General features: G+C 38.3%; 1 protein-coding gene across 13 annotated transcripts in view; it reads left to right on the forward strand.

The window, feature by feature from the left end:
• The window catches only part of MFAP3L (microfibril associated protein 3 like), a 43,455-nt gene extending 33,382 nt beyond the window's left edge, over positions 1–10,073 (forward strand). For 12 of the 13 annotated variants that reach the window (XM_041118866.1, XM_030020647.2, XM_030020260.2 and 9 more), the window contains one exon: positions 864–10,073. In XM_041118866.1, the coding sequence (XP_040974800.1) occupies positions 864–1,729 (866 nt within the window). In that variant the 3' untranslated portion in view covers positions 1,730–10,073. The remainder of the gene's footprint in view (positions 1–863) is intronic. The other variant, XM_041118991.1, reaches the window with a different exon arrangement.
• Positions 10,074–10,510: the final 437 nt, after the last annotated feature.

Here is a 10,510-nt window from a genome sequence, read left to right on the forward strand (position 1 = left end):
ACTTTAGCAGTGATAGGAGCGCTGGATTTTAACATGTTGTTTCAAACTCAGTTTAATAGCTAAATTGCTCTGCTGTGCCAGGTTCAAAGGGTATGAAATGTACATGTACAATTACATGTAGTGACCAAAGATGTTAATTATATTAGACTGATAGAAATGACTTTTAAAAGTAAAAGAAGTTCCATCATGGTGCGTAGGAGTTCATACTGGCAAAAAAGATGTTCTCTTACTTGGTCATGGCTCTTCTCTTTCCCATCCATTTTACTCCTCCTGTCCTATCTCCCTTTTTTAAAAATCATACTTCAAAATTAGATTCTGAACACCTCAGAGGCCAGGCAGTTTAATATATGATGTCCGAAATTTGGGGGGTTTTAAAGTTTACATTAACAGAATTATATGAGATACTGTAACAAAACACCAAAAATAACCCAACTGTAAGAAAATGCATTGTCAGGGAACAAAACTAGGGAGGGCTTAGTAGGTTTTTCTGCCTCACAATCCCATTGTTACTGTTCTTTGAGAAAGTGTGGCACGTGTTTGGGAGGCTTTCTGGAGTAAGTAGTCCTACCTTTGTAACTCAGCTGACCATAAGATTGTGATAGATGTCATGCATATTAACATTTTTTTATGAGACTCTTTTAGGGCATGATCTGATTATTCACAGTTGATGTCAGGGATTTGATAGTAACACAGCTAGGATCTTGGGGACAGACGGGCCTTTGTGATGGTAAATTCTTTGTCTTCTTCTGAACATTATTTCCTTCTTCCAAAATCTGAAGCCAGTTTGACAAAGCTGATTTTTAAGACTATGCTGATCATGTGAACAAAATACTTCTAACTAAGTTACTCTGTCTCCTCTCCAGCAGGAAAATGGTGGTTTCTTGACAATGGGCTACTGAACATTACCAGCGTGTCTTTTGAAGACAGAGGTAAATACACATGTGTCGCATCTAATACATATGGCAGTGTTAACAATACTGTGACGCTGAGGGTTGTTTTTACCTCTGGTGATATGGGAATCTATTACATGATTGTCTGCCTTGTAGCTTTTACCATTGTTATGATACTGAACATTACTCGGTTATGTATGATGAGCAGTCATCTGAAGAAAACAGAGAAAGCAATCAATGAATTCTTCAGAACAGAAGGGGCAGAGAAACTCCAGAAAGCCTTTGAGATTGCAAAGCGTATCCCAATTATCACTTCAGCCAAAACGCTCGAGCTTGCCAAAGTAACCCAGTTCAAGACCATGGAATTTGCTCGCTATATTGAAGAGCTTGCTCGGAGTGTACCTTTGCCACCTCTCATCATGAACTGCAGGACTATAATGGAAGAAATTATGGAGGTTGTTGGTCTGGAGGAGCAAGGACAGAATTTCGTACGGCAGACAGCAGAAGGCCAGGAAACCACTGATACAGATGAGCTGTATATGATTCCAAATGCTTTGAAGCGTAGTGACTCTCCCACAGCTGACTCTGACGCATCGTCACTGCACGAGCCACCTCAACAGATTGCAATAAAAGTGTCAGTTCACCCATTGTCCAAAAAGGACTGCATGGACGGTCAGTCACAAGAAAGCATGCAGTTGGACACCAAGGAAGAAGACACTCCTCAAACACCAGCACTTCCTGCAGAGCCCCCTCCTGAGCCTTCTGCTGAACTCAGTTCTGATGACACAGCATTGGCAAATGACAAAAATACATGCATTATATATGAAAGCCATGTATGATAGTTACTCCTGAATCTATGCATAGCAGGAAAATCAGGTGGAGCTCTTTTAAATATACATATTGTACTTGCCGCTAAGCCTTACCTGGAGACTATCATAGCAAAAGCATGTATGTGGATTATTTGGCACTTTCTTCTCAGTTTGACTTTAGTTTACCATGATGTATGGCAGAGTAATTGCTATTACATTAATATTAATTGCTCTTTTCGATTAGGAGTATTTCCAAGAAACATTTACCTCAGCAATTTCTAGGTTGGAGCCACCTGTAGTGGCCTCCTGGAAGTCATTGGTAGTCTTTGATGTAGGACACTTGAACTTACTAAACATAAAACTGGTTTTCATTTTCCTCCTTCACCCTCGTTATTTCCATCTATTGCATTTTTGCAAATATTATCTTGTGAATTTGAAATATTGCCCAAGAGGCAGCACTCCAGTAGCCAAATAAAATCCTAATAGATCCCATTTACAAAGCCTGTTTGCTCAGCTGCATTGTGATTTAGAGGGCTATTAAAGAAAGTTAAAATGTTTCCATTTCATTTGAGACCACACTGCTTAGGCACATGGGAAATAGCTTTCCCTTTTCCATGGAATGAAGATGCCAGTAATTGTTTTTTTCACATCAAGAAACAACTTTGAGGTGTATTTTGCAGATGGGAAAGCCCATAAACTTCTTACAGAAGGTTCCAGTCCAACAGCCCTGCAGGGTTTTCTTGCATATATTTGACCATTTTTTACTTTGCCAGAAGTTTATATGGAAAACAGCAGCAAATATGCAAGATGTCTTGTTTTGTAGTAATTTGGTAGGAGTAAGTATGCACTACCTTACCAGAAGATATGCAGGTTCCTTAACAGTCCTGCAAACACCTGTAATCAGCTGATGACAAGGCTGAAACGGCAGAAGAGCCTTTTATTGGGATTCTCAATTTTGTGCAGATTCATATTCTGAAGATTAATCCTAAATTCATCTATAAGCATAAGGTTGAGAGTGTTTCATCCAAACTAAAAAAAAAAAAAAAAAAAAATTATAATCAAGTGTCCTGTGAAATTACAATGACGATCACACAAACTATTTACTGTGTTATAATTGCTTTGGTATTTTAAGAACCTCCTACCTATGTAGGAAGTTCACTGCTTGAGTACATGTGACTCTACCCCAGTAAAGCTTTAATGATCACAGCGATTGTGGCATTAAAAAGGATCAACATTTATGCCAGGAAATGCCAGGGGTGGAAGGGAAGTGATAATTTCTATTGCAGACAGACAATAAAAAGGACCTTCTCTGGAGTGAGTCTGGAAAGAAAGCACTTACAAGGAGGAATTTGTGTAGGATTAATAGCATATTACTTAGTTACCTGACACACATTTAATTTGGAACTAATGAACAACCTATCACCTTGCAGTTTTTAAGAAGGAATGTAAGTATAGATACTCAAAATAAATCTGGAATCAGGTATATTGCAGAAAAAGAAGTCACTTAGGTCTATGGGGAGACGATGTGTGGATGGCTCTCTGGACATTTTATTGACGTAGCCACATCTACATAAGGTGCCCATTGGAGGCAATCAGGTATATTAACTGCACAGGTAATTGAGACCAAACAAAGTCAATGTTGCAGCTATCTAAAAAAACCCTTGATAATGAACTGAGATCTTATGTCAACTTCCTCATGTTAAAGTGCAGAGAGCTTCCCTAGCAGTGTAATACAGGAACAACCCATGACTTATGTAGGTGATGCAGAGAAGGCTCCATATCCTTTCTATGGTTATTAAAAAAAATACATGTTTAATAATGGACTTCAGATTTTACGACCAACTTGTGAAAATGACAGCATTTAGTTGCCTAATATTTGTTTGTGTTCACCACAGTGGCAGGCATCTATATAAAATGCATTTGCACATGCTCAAAAGGAAACATGCAAGGGCAAAGTCCCTTTAGGAATGTGGCTGGAAATATTTTAGTTCCAGCAAAGCAATATAAATCTAGAACACAGGGTAGATTAAGAGAATACCATAAAGAACCTCACTTCTGACCAGTGCGATTGAAAATACTACTGATGTAAACTGTTAACTTCCTGTCTGAGTCCTAAGTACATTTCTGTTTAGTCTTCACATCAGTTTTTCAAGTTACTTAATTTGCTTCTGGTGTGAAAAAGGACAAGGGCAGAAACAAAAGCAGGAACTTGCACTAAATTCTTTTAATTCACCTTAACCTCCTGAAAAGAGGGGGATCTTGATTTTTCTGCCTGTCCAGCATTTACAAACAATGCTCATGCATTCTAAAGTTACCTGCCTGGTGCCCAGCTAAGATTACACAGATGAGCAAGGATGTTCTCCTTGAAAGCATAAAAATAACTTCTAAATTACACTTTAAAAAAAAAAAGTTTCAAATTTATTTATTAAACTACAGTATTTTAATTTTAATTGTTTTTTAATTACGAACTTTTTAGAGACGAGACCAGACCCCTTCATGTATTCATGTGGTGATTGGTACCAGGCAGTTCTGATCCTGACTGCTGCCCTCAGAATGGCCTCCAGCCTGTTTATTATTTATTTATTGAGAAACATTTGAGAGCAAATAATCCCCATGGTTTTCTTCAGTATCTCTGTGTAAACTTCCTTGAAGATACAGATTATGTTTTTTTTCCAAAGGTTGCCCACAAAGAGCATGTATTTGAAGTACACACAAACGTACATTGCAAACCACGTATGAGCGACAGTTATTTGGATTAGATGCATGTTAATAGGTGTAGTGCTGAATTCCTGCTGTTGCAAGGTCAAAGGGAACTTCGACTTTGCTGGAGCTGGACTCAGAGCTGAGAGTTCACAGGTAGGACTGGTCCAGCCAGTCTGCTATACATTCTTTGGACATTTAGCTTTGTGGTATTATCAGAATAAAAGCAAAACAGCACTGTATCTGAAGAAAATACAGATTGTAATGGTTCTGATTTATGGATTTTTTTTCTGTTTTCATGTATGCTGCTCAGTATCTTTATGCATCCATTATATAACACCTGTAAGCCTAAAGCTTTTTATGTGCTTTGAGGCACTTCCTTTGTGGGAGATAGATGGGAAGCAAGACCCAAACCCTTCTTTCCTGTTCCAAACTTTCTGGCTGTGCTGTTATAAAGTAAACAATTCTGTTTGTAAGTATTTCTTAGGGAATGGCTATTTTATGGTGCGAGAACATAATCAACAAGTTTAAAATTAATGATGGCTCTAAGAAAACATTAACATTTGCACTGTTGTGTATTTTCATGCACCTTAAGCACTTCAGGGACATTAGAGTGATTTGCTCCCTTCATTGGACTATGCACATCTTTTGTTACATTGTTCTATTTATTATATCACCAAACACTAATAGTTCTTAAAACACTCAGAGTCTAGAAAATCAAGTCCAACTGTATTTGTGATCTAAAAGCATAAGAAACACCAAGCCAGGCTTAGAAAGGAAGAGAGATTTGCAGGATATATTTACATGATTTTAAAATATTTTTGCCAAAACTTCATGAAACATGACTAGATTTCTGCAGCACAAGAAATCACTGTTGGATTTGAATTTCACACTTACTGTTCTTTTTTCACTAAATGTAAGAGCATATTAATCAGACCACTTGAACATAGTACTCACTATCTACTTACTCAACATTTTCTTTCTGAGTAGCATTGGTTTACTGATGATCCTTTTTTGCTCTCTGATTTGAATATGCTTGTGATGAAACCTACCCTTCAGTCATATTTTGAGATTGTCATTTAAAAAACTTTAGAAGCACCCATAGATCAGCATTTTGATTCAGGTTTATTGGTATTAGGAAAGGCACAGCAGTTCACTCCTGTGCTCAAAAATTACTGTATAATCATAAGACTTGCAGAATGGCATATACAGGCAGATGTTGATTTTTTTAAAATCAGTGCCTGTTTTATTCTAATGTACATACTATGTCAGTTCCTTGATTTGCAGTTATCCTTTGACAAAAGTACTGTAACTTATAACCAGGGCTTTCTGATGTTCAATTTGGTTCAGATCAACTAATTCTGGAAAGTGTTAACAGTGTCAAATTTTAAAAGTTCTCATGGAATATCTTGGCAGCATGCTATTTTAAGAGTTGGCCTCTTAAGAATGCCATACTTAGTGGGACAACTGAAAGCTTCTTAGATGCAAAGGAAATGCTTGCACTAAAGTATCTTAACTTATATTTCCTTTATTATGAAGTCCTTTTTGATTTTACAAGAAATGTAAGACAAATATGAATGTGTTCTTTTGAGAAGCAATTACTGTATTTTGATTTAAATAACTGTTATGCTTTTATAGTTCACAGCCGTAAACCACAAAGAGACCAGTTCATGCTGAAGTGGCAAAATGAAATGTGATCCAGCTTGTAAATTGATCATTGTTTCAATAAAGAATTTGCACAGAGTATGCTGAGTTTGTACACACTCAACAAGATGATAATTTCCTAGTAAGAGTATGCCATGTCTCCAGTTCAAGTGTAAGTGAACTATGTCTCTCATTGTACATCTGCTAATATTCCAGAAACTTTGATCAGGAGAAGGAGTTATTTACCTAGAAAGGAAGTTTAAATAAAACTCTGAAAGGGAGCTGTTGTCATTATTCAGAATATAGACCCAATTGTTAGTCAGTGTTGTTATCAATAGCCTAGATTGCTCATGTATGTAGCATCTTTTTGGAAGTGTGTCAGCACTTCCACATGTAATCCAAAGGACTTTTTTGTCTGCTGTTTCCCCTCTGAGCCCTGTCACGGGGCCTTGCAAAAAGTCTTGCTGCTGTTTCAGAGTTGGGGCCAATGAAGTAAATGTCTTTTCTCCCAGAGGCACCGTAGTACCAAGACAAAATAGAAGTGTGGGTTGCCATACCCGCCCCCATTCCTTCATCCACCCTAAAAGGATGAAGTGAAATGGCTTTCCTGTCCCACAGCAGTTGGACTATATCACACCCTAACAGTCTTCAGCAGGACTTAGTTGAAGCAGACACTGTAATACCTTGTCCTGGCTCTGTTGGTGCTACACAACTAGCAGCCAGTGGCAGTCACTGACAGAGATGGAGCGGGGGGGACTTGCCCTTTCACACATGAAAGACTTGCTCTTGCCAGCTGCCTGTTCTAAGCTGAAAAACATAGCCAATAGCAGGAAAACAATAGCTATTTCATGTTTTAACTCTTCTGTTTGAAAGAGTGCTGCAATTTTGAAAAATATTTTCAGAAACATTTTTATTCAACAGTTCAGTTGAGTTAATGGGGCTGAGACTTCCACAATTTATCTACAAATACCTATGAAAAATAGTGAAGAGGTCACAAACTGATCATAAAAATGGAATACATATGGCTAGAACCATATGCTATTTTATTGTTTCAGCATGGGACCCTGTCTTGCAATGGGGGCAGTTTGACATGCTGTGACTTTTTTTTATATGGAACAGCATCACTTCAGGATGCTCCCCTCCAGCATGCTGAACTCCTCCAACAGCTTTGTTGGAGCATTTTTGAGGAAGGCAAGGTACCACCAACCAGTTGGTCCCAGTGAGCTATGCTCCTGAACACTGTGAAACAGGCTGCCCCCAGCCCCAGTGCTTCTTACGATGAGAAGATGTTTATCATGCAGAGGAGGCTGCCTTACATCAGTACTATAGAGGCACTCCAAAACTAAAAGCTGCTGGTGGGTAGTAACTCCACAGAGACAGATATGGGGACAGTGGGAGGTCTCTGCTCTCCTACTAAGATGAGCCAGGGAAAGCTGGTGCATAGCTCAGGGCTAGTACCCCAGATATTTGCAGGACTACAGCACCACTTTCCCACAGCACTGGATATTTTCTAGCCCACATCCTGCACTAGTGCCTGGAATAACCTGCTAAGAGACTTGAGAATCAGTTCCTTTTCAGTGTCCATTTCTTCCATCTCTTCCTTTCTCTGTCCTACCTTCCTGTGCTTTTTTCTGTCCCCACCAGCTCCACAGTGCTACTTCTCAAATGAGAAGAGAGTGAAATTAGTGGTCAGGACAAGTGTTTCTGCACTCCAGGCACCTCTGCGCCAAACTGACATTTCATAAGTCCCAAAATGGACTTTTTTTTTCCCCAGCTGTACCAGGCTTTAATTCTATGTCCTATATTTAGCTTTCTGACTCCCAGGCCCAAACTGAGTCATTATACTCTTACAGTAAAGGCTGACTCGTGAATCCATGGTATCATGTATAAGTCTATAAATTGGTCAAAGACAGTAATATAAACTGAAGCTAAGTTACCAATTTCTTAGTCAAAATCAGAATGTATGGCAGCAAACAATAAATGTGGCAGTGTTAGGACACTCAAGTTATGTAACGAGAAGCTATTTCATACTACAACAAGACGAGACAAGAAAGAGAAAAAATAACAGCCAGCCTTGTATAGCGTGGAGAATACATGTAAAACCTTGCTTATGATTGACTAGAAATTTAGCATCAGTATCAAATCAGTTTGCCATTCTATAGCCACTTTATATTTTGAGAACAGATTCCTGTTATACCTACTCTAACCAGACCTTTCCTGTGTGGGCAGGCACCTTAGGCGTGGAAAGAGTACAAGAGGTATCAGAAAGAGCCTTGTCTCCCATCTACCATTTTTTAAATTATTTTCAGGACTATTTAGCTATGCATCAAAGGCCAACCACAGACTGCCACCCTGTCCTGTTGTGGAGCCACAGAGTTTAGGAGCTCCTGTTTGAGATGCACAAGCTGGTCCTTCTGAAATACCTCTGTCTTCTCTTGCATAGCTTTTGATTATACCACCCAATAAACCACTCATATTTATTAATGGCTCAGGCCCAGTCATTCTGAATTGATAATTACAGAGAAGAAAAATAAATGCTGCCACCACCTCCCTCTTTCTGAAGCCTCTTACTGTTTCTACCTCAAGATCAGCCCTGACAGATAGCTCCTGAGTTATTTGGATATCCTGTAACTCCTTCCTGCTGGTGAACACTACCTTAGTCGGAAAGCAGGATTCAAAAAAAAGTATCAGCCAGAAAAAGAAGCTCCCTTCTAAGGAGACAAGCATGGATCCTGCCTGTTTAAAATGCTTCATTATCCTTCCCTCTAATACGTGCAGAGTAAACAGCCTCAGAAAAAGGCGGTAAAAAATAGAAATAAATTTAAGAAGATTAAAATGGAAATTTTTTCTCCTCACTCAAAAAACGTCCAGAGGTGATTTATCTTCAGAGTATATTAAATTCTAACTCATTTAATCATGTGTTCATTTGTTTTTAAACATACTCAAGCAGAGGAAAAGGACATTCCTAAAAACAATGAAATTTTCACCCCCAACCCCAAAGTAAATTATCACAAAAATATGAAACATATTGCCCAGCCCTTCTCTCAGGATACCTTTTATCAGGGAGGATATTTCTAGTCCTTTTTATGGTTCTGCTTAGGTGACCGCAGCTTCCTTAAGGGATTGGTGGAAGTGAGTTTCTTTTCTGCTGTCTTCTTCTTGGTTAAACATTCTCTACCCTGTGTGATCTCTTCTTCGTGTATAAAAATCAATATTCCACTGAAGATTTATCTTCTTGCTTCCTTTCCCCATTCCATTTTGATACCTTTTTTTTGTGTTTTGTTTTGCTGCTTGGATTTTGTTTTGTTTGCCCTAAAATTCCACACATTTTAAAATAAATCAGAGGATCCTAATGTTTTTTCAGTTGCCTGTTTTGGGGCAGGATCGCTCACACCCATCTGTATAATCAAATTTTAATTATGCAGATGTACAATTAACTACTCCCAGATTGGTGCAGGATGAACTAATCAATAGGCTGCAGCAGATTTATTTTGCAGAACAGCATCAACAGAACAGGTAAAGCCATAATTCCCAAGATACAAGTGAAATGAGTGTCCTCAGGCATATATGCGTCTATGAATATGCTATGTTCTTTTGTTTGTTCACTTCAGAAAAGTTATATATGATACATCTCTGCCTTAAATAACTTGTTTCTTTTTGCTTAGCTTCCCATCATGGATGCAATAGCACATTTGCACTGTTCCTACACTTGTACATCAGCTATCCATTATCTGGATTCATTTATCTTTTTCATTGGATAGCTTGCCAAGTGCAGGGGCCTCTCTAAATTAGATATTTTTGAAGACACTGCAGACAGCTTGGTAATACTATGTAAATGATATTAATTTCAAATGCATTGATAAATGCTTTTTCACATTTTTTAACTGAAATGCTGTATTTCTATATAGGCTGATATTTACATGTTAATGGCGTCTGTTTTTCTGTATTCTTTTAACCAGAAACTCCCGTTTTTCATAAGTGTGCAGTAAAATGACAGTAATCTGCTGCTGAATAAAACTGCTTTTTGCAACTACAGTTTCTACATTTCATAATCCCCGTGTAATCTCTGTTAAGCACAGAGCTCAGTGTTTAATATATATGCCACAAATGAGGTGAAAGGCTCCAAATCTCTGTTATTCATGTAGTCTGCATCAGACTACTGGTTATTTTATTAGACAATATAATAGACCTACCCTGACACTGTAACTCCTGTTGCAGTTACCAGAGATAGCCCCAGAGCATTAGCCAAATGTTATATGATACAGCACCGAGAACTATGTTCCTACTCTACACCAATTTCAGAAAAAAACTGCAGAGAATACGCATCCCTTCTCAGCAGGGAAGCAGGGACTGAAAGCCTCTGAAGTACTTAATGTTTCACATGTTTTTCAGGAAAAAAAAAAAAAAAAAACAGCACCTACGTAATTATTGGGGATCTTGCTTGTAAAATTGATGCAGGAGCTAAAA

This window comes from Aquila chrysaetos, chromosome 1 (genome assembly GCF_900496995.4).
Source record: "Aquila chrysaetos chrysaetos chromosome 1, bAquChr1.4, whole genome shotgun sequence".
NCBI classification, from domain to species: Eukaryota; Metazoa; Chordata; class Aves; order Accipitriformes; family Accipitridae; genus Aquila; species Aquila chrysaetos.